Raw genomic sequence first — 14,296 nt, 5'->3', positions numbered from 1 at the left:
TCACTTCCTGCGGTGTTTTGAGATGTTAAAAAAACCCTTCACTCCGTCTTACACCCCCAGTGGTTCACTCCAGTCTTAACGGGCCTGAGCACCTGTTATGCTCTCTAGTAGCGATTTTCAACCTTTTAAAAACGTGTTTTCATTGATTTTTAGATCGAGAGGAAGGGAGAGGGAGAGAGAGATAGAAACACCAATGAGAGAGCGAATCATTGATGCATTGCCTTCTGCACACCCCCCACTGGGGATCAAGCCCGCAACCTGGGCATATGCCCTTCACCAGAATCAAACCCAGGATCCTTCAGTCCTGGTGATCTATCCACTGAGCCAAACCTGCCAGGGCCAGTGTTGTTTCTTTACACAAGTATTTGAGGGATGATGTGCACACACCAGAATCCGCCCTAATAAGTGGGCAGTTCTCCGAGTTTTGTAAAACACGTATATGGCTGCCGCACAGCTTCTGTAGCCATAGGTTCCAGCACATTCTGCTCTGAAATTCTTTATCGTCTGTGGGCTCTTGGATTCTCCGTCTATAATGCCCATGTGCTGCTCCCAGGAAATGCCCAGTGTCCTCGTCTTGGCCAGTCTAGGAGCCATTTCCCTGAATGGCTTTGACGTCTGGTAGCTGCTCTATTGACAGAGCTAATCCAGAGACAGAACAATGTTGCCCCACAGGGATCAGGGCCCAGTATGTTTTTAAGAGGCCTCACTTGGTTGCAAGAATGTGAGCATGTGGTTGAGTCATAACAAAGCCCGTTTGGGTGGTTCTGGAGTTCGGCAGAGGGCTGAGAAGGCTGATGGGGCGAGTTTTTTCTTTGCGGACGTACATTGAGTCCTGTTCACCTTGCTTTGTCCACAGGTGGGACTGGTAGGCTAGGGCACATGTGTCAAACACAAGGCCCGCGGGCCAAATCCGTCCCGCCAGGCCTTGCAATGTGGCCTGCACCGCGCTGTCATCACTGCACTCCGCTGTGTTTCCATCACAATGACAGTTTATGACTGTTCAGTAAACCATTCGGCCCGCGATTTAGGCTGGATTTTAGATTTTGGCCCCTTCTCTGATTGAGTTCGACACCCCTAGGCTAGGGGGAGAGTGTAGCCAGCGGATCATGGGGGACCACTCTGAGGGCAGGGTAAAGCTTCTTCCTTCTTCATGTCCCTAGCACCTAGCACGGCTCATGGAGGTGTCTGTGTGTGGAGCGACCCATTGAGTGACCTAGGTTGGAGATGGGGCAGGACCATGCCATCTTGGAGTGTCTTACCCATCTCTTCTAGGTTTCTGAAGACGGGAGGGAGCAGCCCACCCCAAGAACCCTGTCTCTATGCGCTGGGGGGACCCCTCCCCGCAGTCCCGAGTAACCTCAGCGGCCTCCTCGCTTCTGTGCTTACAGAATTACTTTGAGAGCTACCTTTCCATCGCTTCCACCGTGCCCTCCGTGCTGTGCCTCGTGGCGAACTTCCTGCTTGTCAACAGGTAGGCACTTTCCTCCCTCTCTCAAGCCCGACCTTCACGACCTTCTCTTCCCGCCTCTTCCACTTCCCTTTGCCCGTAGCTGCTGCTTTTCTGCCTGCTTAAATGGTGGCCACCAAGGTAGGAGGCAGGCAGCTCAGACTCCTCCATGAAGACTGAGAAGCCAGGTCAGTTCCCCGGGGCCCTGCCAGTGGAAGGCCCCGCTTGGAAGCGGACTTCCTGAGCCACACACTGTCACACAGCATCAGCAGCCAGCAGGGGGCGTGGGGAAGCGGGTCTTCTTCCATCTTCCTCTCCAGGGAGCCTCTCTGTCCTGGCTGTCACCGCCTGGATGGCGAGGTGGGGCCGGAAGCAGGTCTTGTGGCAGCTGGTCTTCCGAGCATTTCTGAGAGCAGCTTGGAGGGAAGAGCCCGGCCTCCCAGGAGTCTGGCTCTGGCTGTGTGGGACTGGCTCACCTAACTGCTCGGTGCTGTGCTGGTAACGCCAGCTCGTGTGTCAACTCCTCACAAAGGGACGGGTCGGGGACTTCCAGCCTCTGTTAGTGAGGGGCTGGGAGAGAGCCCCCATCTGGATGCACCATGGAAGAAGGAGTGACTTACGGGACAGCCAGGCCAATAGCACGGCCCTTAGACCCCACTGGGTGGGTGGCTGCTGCCATCCATTCTCAGTCTCGGTTCACAAGGCCAACAGCCCTAGCGACTGCACCAGGTTCCCCCTGCGTTACCGCTAGGTGATAGCAGCTACGCCATGTTTCAGAAACCTGAGTTGGGGCACAGCCTACTGAAATCTTAAATCTCTAATGGCAAACCTGTTTTACCTAACTTTGTAGTGATTGCCTGGATTTCTGGTTGAACAGGAATCTAAGGCACGTTTAGCCTTAGGGAGTGTGCTGTGATGGATTAGTGAGGTCTGCCGGAGTGCAGGAGACGAGAGGGCAACACATGTGCTTCATGTGTGCTTGCTAAGCCTGCTCTGACCAGTCTTTCCGAACATGTTATGCTATGGGACCATTCCAACGATCTGTTGTGTAAAAATTATCCCAAAGCATAGTGACTTAAAGCAGTAACAGTAATTAGTGTCACTCAGGATCCTGGGAATCAGCGGGCTCAGTTGGCAGTTCTGACTTGGTGTCTCTCCCGTGGTTGCAAACAGCCTGGGATTGGAGCTGGCCTCCTTGTGGGCTCCTCTCCTCCACTTCTGTCCCCTCCCCTCCCTTTCTCTCCCCTCCCCTCCCCTCCGCTCCCCTCTCCCTGGAGTCTCTCCCATGTTGGCTTCAGGTAGTAGGGCTTTTCATATTGAGGCTGAAGAACAAGTGCTCCAAGAGACAAGGCAGAAGCCACGTGGTTCTCGTAACCCATTCTCTGCGGTCACATGGTGTCACTTCCATGTCATCGACTCCTCAAGGCAATCACAGAGCCCACTGGCTTCAAGGGGACAGAGACCCCATCTCTCAATGGAGGGAATGTTGAAGAATTTGCACCCATCCTAAAACCAAAGTGCAGCCTGGAAGAGCAAGAAGGAGAATGGTGCTCAGGTGGCCTCAGGGCCCTTGTCCTGGCACATGGGGCTCCCTTCAGTGTCTGAGGACCATTGTCGGCAAACTGTGGCTCTTTGGCCCCTTGAGTGTGGCTCTTCCACAAAATACCACTGCCCGGGCGAGTATTTTGAAGAAATGACATTAGAAGAAGTTTAAGTTTTAAAAATTTGGCTTTCAAAAGAAATTGTTTTACTGTTGATATTTGGCTCTGTTGGCTAATGAGTTTGCCAACCCCTGTCCTCAGAGGTGGGGGTGCAGCCTCCAGAGAGCCCAGCCCTGAGGAGGTGGAGGGATGGAGCTAGGAGCAGAGCTAGGCGTTCCCTCAGCACTGTCAGCCCCTGGAGGCACAGCTGGGTTCCTGGCAGTGACTTGAAAGAGGCGGCATGAGGACAGGAAGGGGGTGGAAGAGGAGGGGGACAGACCCACGTGGAGAGTCCCTCGCTCCTCTCCAGGCCTCTCTCATGATCCTCTGTGTCCACTCTCTTGGCCGGCCCTGGGACAGGGGCTTGTGTAGCTGGGCTAGCCCAGGCACACATAAGTGAGCGCTCCTGCCCCCTTCCTGATCCGGAGTCACTATCTGGACTGTAACAAGTGGTGATGCCTGCAGATCCCCTCGTTGTATCACTTAGGATGCACAGCAACCCAGGAGGGCGGCTGTGGCATTACTGAGTTACCAAGGGTTGTGAAGTCCAGGTCGGGAGCCGTCCTGAGGCCAGGTCAGCAGTGGCAGGGAAGGTCCTCTCGGTGCCCGGAAGAACAGAACGCTCTCTAGTAAGAGCACTGAGCTCTCTGAACACTCGTTCCCTCCTCTGATCCTGGCAACAGCCTAGAACAGGAAACTTGCTGCTTTGTTTCACAGCTGGTCCCAAGGCTCAGAAGAGGGTGCAGCCACCATTGGAGCTGGGACCCTTCTCCCCCACATCTGTGCTTAGAACCTCCGGGCCTCCTACCTCCTAGTTCCCCAGGTCTTCCAGCCCCTCCCTGCAGCCACACCTCAGACCCTTCACCGGAGGGCTTGTGTCGCCCTGGCTTCCAGCTGCTGGGAGGAGGGAGGTGCTTAGGAAGGTCTGGGTCTGCCTGCCCTGGGGACCCCGGGCTGCCGGGTCGGGTCGGGCAGAGAGCTGGCGCTGAGGGCTGAGCGTTTCAGGCTTCCTCCAGAAGGTCCAGCCTGCCCGGGCCTGGCCTTGCCCTCTGCTGCCCCGGGAGAGGGTGAGGGCAATGGGGGAGTGCTCCCAAGCCTCCCCAGGAAGGTGGTTTGAGGCTGAGCTGTCTTTTGTTTCATGTGTGGGAATGAAATGTCTCGTTTTCTCGCCTCCTGGAGAACCCCGGCTTTCTCTGACTGGCTCATCCATAATCGCTGAGCATTTTATTATGTTCAGGCCGAGGCATCATAAATACTTATGAGGAGGATTTACATGTGGGAGATTTGTGAAGAAATCAGTCCCCTGGGGCCCCGAGCCTCTCAAGTAAGGGGGTGTGGGAGCTGGCAGCCAGCTTGGAACAGCTGGCACCCCTCTCCCTGTCTCAGGCCCGTGGGACCTGCCCTGGGTCCAGGGGCTGGAGCAATCTCGGCCTTCCCTATCCCAGCGCAGATCCATCCACGCCGGGGCAACACCTGTCAAGACTTCCCTTAAAATCCCAGCAGCATCCCCATCCCCTGGGCCACTTTCCCTGCCGGGGATGGGAAAGCAGAGAGGAGCCAGCACATCCCATTAGTGTATGCGGGGCAGGCTGCACTAGCGCGTATCCTAAAGCTGTATGAGCACTGAAAACAGCTCTGGGCCAGGCCCCCAGGGCCCGGGGCCCATGGAGGAGAAGGGATTATGTAGCCAGGAATCAGCGGGCCAGGAGCAGACCCTTGCAGGTGAGGGGCCTTATGGTAAGGTGACCAGACGTCCCGTTTTTGGCGGGACAGTCCCGATTTTTAACAATTTGTCCCTCGTCCCGTGGCATTTTTAAAAAGTCCAAAAGATTTAAAAGAATTTTTCAAAAAAAAAATCGGGACTTTTTAAAAACACCTCGGTACACTGGACAAGTTGTTAAAAATCGGAACTGTCCCGCCAAAAGCAGGACATCTAGTCACCTTACCTTTTAATGCATGTGGCATTTACCTCCTCATCCCTGACTCTTCCCCCGCCTCCCCACCCTGTGGGTGCTGGGTAAGAAGTCCCCAGCTCACTGCAAAGCATCTGTCCTGTTCACGCAGCTACGTATGGCGTGGTGACAGGCACCGGAGTTCCCACGAGGCCCCAGAGCTCCAGAGGCGGCCTGTCCCATGGTGTCTGTGAGGAGGAGGGTAGAGGCAGATGCTGTCCCCAGGCCGCCGGAAACGCTGCAGGGGCTCACAGCTACCTCCCTGCCACCCTGCGGGGTCAGGAGGCAGAGTGACTGGGCGGCTCAGACCCAGTGGGAAAGCCGCCCTGCACTGCTGGTACCTTGCTTGTCAGCGTGTGTACCCAGCTGACATTTGCCGGGGGCCTGCGAGGCTCCATGGCAGCCCTTGGGAAAACAGCTTAGATAGGCCTCGTTCTTGTGTAGCCCCAAGTACCTCCCAGTCTGCCCGTCTCCTTACAGAGAGGAAGAGAGAGGGATAGAGAGTTAGAAACATCCATGAGAGAGGATCATCGATCAGCTGCCTCTTGCACACCCCCTACAGGGGATGTGCCTGCAACCCAGGTACATGCCCTTGACCGGAATTGAACCTGGGACCTTTCAGTCCACAGGTCAATGCTCTATCCACTGAGCCAAACCGGTCTCGTCTGCTTGTTCCTTTTTTTTTTTTTTTTTTTGTCCCCAGGAACTGTTAGCACCTTTGGGCATCTGTCCCCAGCCTCTCTCCCGACGGGGTATCTTCAGATTTAGAATCGCCGGCTGGAAGGGACTGGGTGTTATCTTACCCAGCCTCTTCTCTTTGGAGATGAGGAAACCGAGGCCCAGAAAGGTTGACCGTTTGCTTGGGGTCACACACAGTGAGTCGGTGGCAGAGCTGGCCAGATCTCCAGTCTCTGAGGAGTCCCTGCTGGTGCTTCTTTTGAGGGTGAACGGGGCACTCCAGCTGCTGGGGGAGGGTGGGGCCCTGTGCGGCAGCCTTGAGGGTGTAGGATCACCCCAAGCATCAGTGGGAAGGCCGGGCACAAGCCTCCAGGGCACCTGTGTGCACTTACATCGATGCTCAGGGCCCACCGGGGTGCAGTGCTCCACCTGGCTGCCCAGCAGCTCCTGCCCGCCTGCTAGAGCCCTCCAGACCTGGGAAGGTGAGTCTTAGCGTGGGGTTCCCCAGAGATGGACGCTGGAACAAGATTCCACTAAGAAGTAGTTCTTTTGGGAGGTGAAGGTAGGAGAATGGGGAAAGGAGGCCCGGAAGGAAAGGCTGGCAATAAAGAATGCCCGCAGGGTGTGCCACGCCTGACCTGCCAGGCTAGCTCTGGGTTCCTGTGAAGCTCACACCCCGTGGGAGGGGCTGGGGTGTTTGTCCACCCCCTTCCTGGGCACTGGTTGAAGTTTGCTCTTAGCAGGTGCTAATCACCTGACGCTTGCAGCCTGCTTCCTAGCAAGAGGGTGGGCCCATGGGCGGGCACCCTGAGCATGTGCTCCCCAGCTGGGAGCCCTGATTGCCTCTGTTACTCTCCGTGACACACAATAGAGACAGGAGAAGGACTTTCTCATTCTTCACCTGGGAAGCTGCAGTCAGGTCTGCCTCCAGGCTATGTTGCTGCTGGGACTCTGCAGACCCGGGTTCTAGTCCCAGCTCCCCACAGACTGACACCTCGACTCTGGACCATCCCTTCGCTTCTTGGGCTTCCTTCTGCCTTAGAAGGCACAGGCAGCCCCTGCTCCTTCAGCGGGATCAGAGGGAACAGAGTAGCCTGGGGCCACAAAAGCACTTAGAAAAATGTTTCTTGCTTTTCATGTTCATCATTTCACACCTATTTATGTACATTTTTTCTACCTTTCAAATCTTTTTTATTTTTTTTTCCCAAAAAAGAAATTGTGTATAACTAATCTGGCTTTTCTCCCAGCCCTTACCCACTGGTTAGCAGGAAAATTAACTTAACTTCCAATCCGATTTAAAGCTTAGTCTAATCTGATTATTTAAACAGCCTCTTTATTATTATTATTATTTATTTTATTTTTTTGAAGCAGCCTCTTTAGATGAGGTTCTCTCTCCCTGGAATAAAAATGTGCAATTTCTTTGAGAGTCAGACTTCCCTCTCCTCCCTGGAGGGCAGTGTCTGTCAGGTTGGGGCCTGGGAGGAGAGTAGGCCTTACATTGGGGCTGGGAGGTGGGGCCAGGGACTGGCCATGAGCTGCTCAGGGTGGCCTCAGATGCTGCCCACAAGGGAGACCGTCCCAGGAGAGCCCTGCCTGGCCACTTGTCTGGACCACCTGTGTTTCCTTTGTCCCAGGGAGGCTCCTTAGTGTCCATCCTGAAACCAGACTGCAGCAGACCCGGGTTCGCAGCCTAATGACCTTGGGCGAGCTCCTCAGCTTCTCTGACCCCAGTTTCTATGTGTCCCTGTGGGATAGGTAGGAGTGCCTGTCTGTGGAGCTGGTGTGTGAATTCAGCATTAACGTGTCGAAAACGCTTAGCAGCGTACCTACTCAAGTTAAGTGCCCAGTGTTTGCTGCGACCATGACAGTGCTGATGTGTTCCTGCTTTCTCTTTTCTCCCTTCACTGCTACTCTGTTAAACACTAGCAAGTCAGCAGGAGCTCCTGTGGCAGGAGGAGCGGGGGGCTTGCCCCAAGAGCCCGCACGCTCTGTCCTGAGCCTCACAGCAAGACAGAAAGAAGCAGCGTCCGCCCTGCATTTGCTCTGAGCCAGACCCTGCCCTCTGCACTCTGCACACACCCCTGTAGAGGTTTTCACAGCCGCTCCTGCAGGTAGATAAGGCCCCCTCCCGGTGGCACAGGTGCAGGAGCTGGCACCAGTGCAGTTGAGTCACTTATCCAGGGCCGCACAGCTAGTGCGCTGGGAAGGGCAGGATTCAGACCCAGGCCTCCGAGCTGCAGATGGACAGCCCCAGTCACGGAGCTCCCCCGCTTCCCTTAAGAATCTCCACCCCCCGCCCACGGCCTGGCATGGAGCCCGAGGGGGTCTCTAACCGCTTCTGCATCTCCACCCTAGAGTTCCGATTCATGTTCGTGTGCTGGCCTCGCTGACTGTCATGCTGGCCATCTTCGTGGTAATGACCGTGCTGGTGAAGGTAGACACCTCCTCCTGGACCCAGAGCTTCTTTGCTGTCACCATCGCCTGCATGGCCGTCCTCAGTGGCACCTCCACCGTCTTCAATAGCAGCGTCTTCGGCATGACGGGCTCCTTCCCGATGAGGAACTCCCAGGCGCTGATATCAGGTGAGAGCTGGGCTCCAGACAGCCAGATGTCCCAATGAGATAAAAGGGAATTGGGTCAGGTGGGGAGACCACCACCTCGTAAAGCAAGACTGGGGGTGCAGCCGCTCTGCTCGGCGTCTCCACACACCCCGTCATGTGAAGCAGCGCTGTGAGCATTTGCCCCCTGCCTGGAGGAGAATTTCACAAAGAACCCACTGTGTGCCCATAGTGAATATGCCAGGTTGTATGTGGCAGCAATGACAAATACCTCGACAAGGGTACATCCCCTTCCCACTTCCACACCAGTGCCAGAAATCACTCATAGATCTGGATCTTTCCTCCTGAGCCTCTAAATCAAGCATGTCAAACTCAAAGGCTAACACGGGCCAAATAAACAAGGCATGTAGCTCAAGAGTCGTGAGTTTGACATGCTTGCTCTAAATCCTTCTCAACACAGCCCTGGAGGTAGCTACTGTCCACAGATCAGAGTTAGATGTGACCTCAACTCTAATTGCTATTTCTGATGTAGGATTGGACTCAGACATTCTGGTTCTTGAGTCTGTGCCCTTGGGCCTAAAATGAAATAAGAATGGACCCATTGTTACGTTTCCGGAGTGTAATCCATGTATCTAAGCAATGCTTCAAGAAGGGCAGGCCCAGGCTGGAGGAGTGGCCACTGATGCTGGACCTAACCCCTCTGTCATCCCCAGCTGAGAGAGAACTCTTGTCCCCTCAGCTCCCTCCCTCTGCTGGAAGGTGTATTACCAATAAAGCGCCAACCATGCCCGTTACCCCTCAGGGGCCAGTGACCAAACACACCGTGCATGTTGGCAAGAGCCCTTCAGGTTCCTCTGGCCACCCACGAATCTTCTAGAGAAGGGGATGGGTGCTCCCTGAACTTTCAGAAAGTCCAGTTTTGAAAAAACGTTGAAACCCAGGACTCACCCTTTTGTATCCCTCCCCCCGGGCCCTGAGCCTTTGTCGTCACTGTGCCCAGCCCTGTGGGCGCCCATCACTCTGGAAGGTCCCTGGGGCTCGCTTTCCCCAAGGCCCCAGTGCCACCTCGCCAGCCCCAGTTCTTCGTCCAGAGGAGCCCATCTGTGAATTCTGCCCGTGTAGGCATCTGAGGAACAATTCATCCGTCCCACACTGATGTTTTTTTTAAACCCCTCATTTGCATGTATTTCCATAACTGATGAGATAAAAGTAGAGAGTCATGAAGGATGAGCTCCCCGAGGCCTGGCTTGTTGTTGATGATAATATTGTACATTTCCTACGACTTGGGGAGAGAGGGGGGAGCATCAATAGGCAGTGATGTTCGGTCTCCTCCTCGGGGCAGCCGGGGGATGTCTTACCGAGTTTAACCCCACTTCTTACAAAACGCCCAGGTGGGGATTACAGCTTCTCAGAAGTTGGCAGCCTCCTGGCAAAGGGTTTACCCCGTTGTTGCTGCTTTGATGTAGGAAGGACAGAAATAGCCAAGCCCCTAATTGAGAATCTGAGAGGATTTATATGGTACTTCTCTGCGCCAGGTGCTCCTCTGAGCGCTTTGATGTAATAATACTTTTAATCCTTGTAACAACCCTAAAAGGTGGGGTTTACTAACATCCCCCATTTTAAAGATGAGGAAATGGGTTGGGGGGCACAGAGAGCATAAGTGACTTGCTGAAGCTCACACAGCCAGGGAGGTAGAGCCAGGTTTGGACTCCGATGTTCTGGTTCTTGAGTCTGTGCTCTTAAGCACTCCTTCCTGCACAGAGCTGTGTGCTGTTTGCTGTTTGCAGTCAGCCACTTCTTGCTTCCTTGAGAATAAAAATTTATTCATTCAGCCCTAGCTCAGGGGCTAGAGCATCGGCCTGCAGATGGTAGGGTTACGGGTTTGATTCCAGTCAAGGGGACGTGCCTGGGTTGTGGCTTGGTCCCCAGAAAGGGATCTGCAGGAGGCAGCCCAGCCTTGGCTCCTTTCCCCAGCCCTTTCTGGTTTCCCGGTTCCCAGCTTTAATAAAGGTCCTCTAAAATTCAAAACAGAGAGAGAGAGAGAGAGAGAGAGAGAGAGAGAATGAGGGAGAGAGAGATGGAGGGTCAAGGGTCAGAGATGAACTAGAAAACAGGCAAAATCTTGGAGGCCACTTGCCCACCTCAGACAGCAGCCTCTTCCAAGCCCATCAGAGAGAGCCTGGGGCAGGGACATGAGTACGCTGACAGCTTAGAGCTGGAGAGCTTGTGGCTGCAGGGTCTAGGACACAGAACTGCAGAGTTGGCTTCGGAAGGGAAAAATGGTTTTGATGCTTTTAAACTTGAGCAGAGAGGAGGCAGCCTGAGATGCAGGGAAGATGGACCCGCCCCCGCCCTCCTCCCTGACGCCCTGTGCTCCTGCAGGAGGAGCCATGGGCGGCACCATCAGTGCCGTGGCCTCCCTGGTGGACCTGGCGTTGTCCAACAACGTGACGGACAGCACCCTGGCCTTCTTCCTCACTGCGGACGTCTTCCTCGCACTCTGCATCGGCCTCTACCTGCTGCTGCCCCGGCTGGAGTACGCCAGGTGAGGCCCTGCCTCGCGCTCTCTCCGGTCACTCTTCTATGTGGTTCTGTCTCTTCTCCTCCTCCTCCTCCTCCTCCTCCTCCTCCTCCTCCTCCTCCTTCTTCTTCTTTTTTAATATATTTTATATTTTGTACAGAGAGGAAGGGAGAGAGATACAGAGTTAGAAACATCGATGAGAGATAGTCATCGATCAGCTGCCTCTTGCACACCCCCTACTGGGGATATGCCCGCAACCGGTTTCGGCTGGTTCTGTCTCTTCTATCTATTGTACTAATGTCATTTCATAGAAGTAGGTGGCGCCGAAACCGGTTTGGCTCAGTGGATAGAGCGTCGGTCTGCGGACTGAAAGGTCCCGGGTTCGATTTCGGTCAAGGGCATGTACCTTGGTTGCAGGCACATCCCCAGTAGGGGGTGTGCAGGAGGCAGCTGGTCGATGATTCTTTCTCACCGATGTTTCTAGCTATCTAGCCCTCTCCCTTCCTCTCTGTGAAGAATCAATAAAAAATATAATAAATAAATAAAAAAAGAAGAAGAAGTAGGTGGCATGTTTGTTTCCTTGTTTACTCTCCGTCTCCTCGTTGGAGGGTGAGCTCTCGGGAGCAGAATTGTGTAGATTTTGCTCACTGCTGTGTCCCGGGGCCTTGAACTGTGCTGTGCTCATAGTAGTTGCTCAGTAAATTGACTGACCAGTGGATGTGAGAGGTCAGCAAGTGTTCGGACAGAGAGGGCAGGTGGTGGAGTGGGACCTGAGGAGTGAGGATGATGAATAATCGCTCCATCCAGGAGCACCTCCGCTGCCCCGGCCTTGTGCTCCGCGAGGCCCGGTGGCTTGTCTCTCCTGTGATGTTCATATGCTTGTTCCCCGCAGGAGGCAACATGGCCATTCATCCTGATGGGTGCCCGTCGCCTGGGAGAGGACCTGGCACGGAAAGCTTGAGTTGCTTGCCTGAGTTGCACAGCCTGCTGGGGTTTGCATGCCAGGCCTGCAGGTCCCCTGCCTGGTCCCTGGAAATCCCAAGCTTCCTTTCTGGGCCCTCTGACCACGTGTCTTCTCCCCTGGCAGGTACTACATGAGGCCCGTCTGGCCCGCCCACGTGTATTCTGGCGAAGAGCAGCCGTGCCAGGACTCCCCCGGCTCCCCTCTGGCGGCCCCCAGACCCAGCTTCTCCCCGACGCCGCCCCTGCGCCCCATCCTAAAGAAGACCGCCGGCCTGGGCTTCTGCGTCATCTACCTCCTCTTCATCACCAGCGTCATCTTCCCCGCCGTCTCCACCAGCATCGAGTCCCTGGACAAGGCCTCGGGCTCGCCCTGGACCACCAAGTTCTTCGTCCCCCTCACCGCCTTCCTCCTGTTCAACTTCTCGGACCTGTGCGGCCGGCAGATCACGGCCTGGATCCAGGTGCCGGGGCCCAGGAGTAAGGTGCTCCCCGCGCTGGTGCTGCTCCGGACCGGCCTCGTCCCCCTCTTTGTGTTCTGCAACTACCAGCCCCGGGTCCACCTGCAGACGGTGGTCTTCCCGTCCGACATCTACCCAGTGGTGTTCAGCTCCCTGCTGGGCCTCAGCAACGGCTACCTCAGCACGCTGGCCCTCATCTACGGGCCGAAGCTCGTGCCCAGGGAACTGGCGGAGGCCACAGGGGTGGTGATGTCCTTTTACATGTACTTGGGCTTGGTACTTGGCTCAGCCTGCTCGGCCCTGCTTGTGCACCTCATCTAGGAGCGGGCGGTGGCGAGAGGGCCGGTGCTGAGCAGCCCTGCTTGGGAGCTCAGAGAGACGACAGGACCCGCCCGGAGGGCTGGAGCTGGGCTCTGTGTGGACAGCAGAGCACATGGGGCCTCATCTGTCCCCAGGGAGCTGGTGGCATGTGCTGCCTCCGGGTCAGGCAGAAACATTCCAGACACCTTAGCAGAACGATCCTGAGACGTGAAGACAAAAGATGAGATAAAAGACGTCTGAGTAAGACACAGCCACAGGCACGCTCTGCCTTTCCGCAGAGCCTGTTGGGGACTGGGTGGTCAGTGTTCAGCTCAGAGAAGTGCCAACACCCCACCTTGCTCCTCCCGGCTGACAGCAAGGTGTGGGAATTCTCGGCCCTCCCTAACCAGAGGGGTCCTCCTGGAGAGGAAGTCCCCATGGGATGGCCAGACTTTAGGTACAAGACCCAAGCCTGTGCAGACCCTGCTTTCTGGGGGTGAGAGAGCACCCACCTACCAGACTGGGACCCCCAAAAGAGGCCTTCGGAGCCCTACATTCCTTCAGCGCTGGCTCCAGAAAGCATCCCGGGACTGGAGACGAAGCTTGTCAGGCCTGTGTTTTCAAACAGGACTCTTTACATGGTCTTGGCCTGGGTCAGGGCTGGGTCTTTTGACACTGATGTTTACAACATGGTCATAGGTTCAAGGGCATAATAAATACCTGGGTATTTAATGAAGGGCCTGTGTGAGGGTCTTGGCAGGAAAGAACACACTCACAATGGGTAATTTGAGGATATTTGAAAAGTGGGAATAGGGCTGGGGGGCACATCTAACCTGCTGTGACCTTCAAGAGGTAAATTTCCTCCCTCCCTCCCTCCCTCCCTCCCTCCCTCCCTCCCTCCCTCCCTCCCTCCCTCCCTCCCTCCCTCCCTCCCTTGCTCCCTCCTTCCCTCCCTCCTTCCCATCTCCTTCGCTCTCCTCCCAGTCCCTGAGGCCTGTACCACAGCCAAGGCGCAGGCGCAGATGATGGAGAACGGATGGAGAGGCAGAAGGTATTCAGCTCAGGGCCTTGCCTAAGGTGGGGCCACTAGCAGCTCCACTTCCACAGGTTTGTTTATTAACATCAGCAGAGCTCTGAAGCTTCCATCAACAGACTGTTGCTCTGTCCCAGGTGGTCGTGTATTTTGAAGCTGTTCTTTCAAAAGGTGACCTTCGTGTTCCATGGCCCCCCCCCACATTTGCGATCGCCTGACATGAGTAGTCATTTATATGGTTTTCGGGTTCCTTGAAGGCTTCTGCAAGGCCGTTCCTTGGGGGAGCAAGTGGGCTTGGGAATCAGAGAGAGAAAGGAACCAGATCAGACCAGTTCTTTCTCAGGAGTCCTACCTCAAGAACAGAGAGCTTGCCCCCAAGAAGTGGCACCCCTCGAGCCATAAATCAGCCGGCTCCTTTGAGCTCTGGCTCTGAGATGTCCTGCAGACCAGCAGTCGCCAACCTTTCAGACCTCACGGGCCACCAGTGGTCCCCGGGCCACCGGCTGGCCACCGCTGCTGCAGACAACTGACTAAACTGGGCTGCGGCTGGTAATACGCCCAATGGCAGCAGCTTCTGTTCTCTGCATCTCAGGCTGCTATACACTCCCTCTCCTGGGGCCAGAGAATTAAGGAGGACAGGCTTGAAAGGTGTCTTGAAACTTGATACCTTAAAAAAGGTATTCAGT

At 55.4% G+C, this 14,296-nt stretch overlaps 1 protein-coding gene across 2 annotated transcripts in view; it reads left to right on the top strand.

The window, feature by feature from the left end:
* Positions 1 to 13,313, top strand: part of SLC29A3 (solute carrier family 29 member 3) — a 41,417-nt gene extending 28,104 nt beyond the window's left edge. For both annotated transcript variants that reach the window (XM_036438213.2, XM_036438214.2), the window contains 4 exons: positions 1,389 to 1,471; positions 8,133 to 8,359; positions 10,718 to 10,880; positions 11,944 to 13,313. In XM_036438213.2, the coding sequence (XP_036294106.1) occupies positions 1,389 to 1,471; positions 8,133 to 8,359; positions 10,718 to 10,880; positions 11,944 to 12,598 (1,128 nt within the window). In that variant the 3' untranslated portion in view covers positions 12,599 to 13,313. The remainder of the gene's footprint in view (positions 1 to 1,388; positions 1,472 to 8,132; positions 8,360 to 10,717; positions 10,881 to 11,943) is intronic.
* The last annotated feature ends 983 nt before the right edge of the window (positions 13,314 to 14,296 follow it).

Source organism: Pipistrellus kuhlii, unplaced genomic scaffold, assembly GCF_014108245.1.
Source record: "Pipistrellus kuhlii isolate mPipKuh1 unplaced genomic scaffold, mPipKuh1.p scaffold_m20_p_15, whole genome shotgun sequence".
Lineage (NCBI taxonomy): Eukaryota > Metazoa > Chordata > Mammalia > Chiroptera > Vespertilionidae > Pipistrellus > Pipistrellus kuhlii.
Note: the sequence above shows the minus strand (reverse complement) of the source record. Positions and strands in the feature narration are given on the sequence as shown.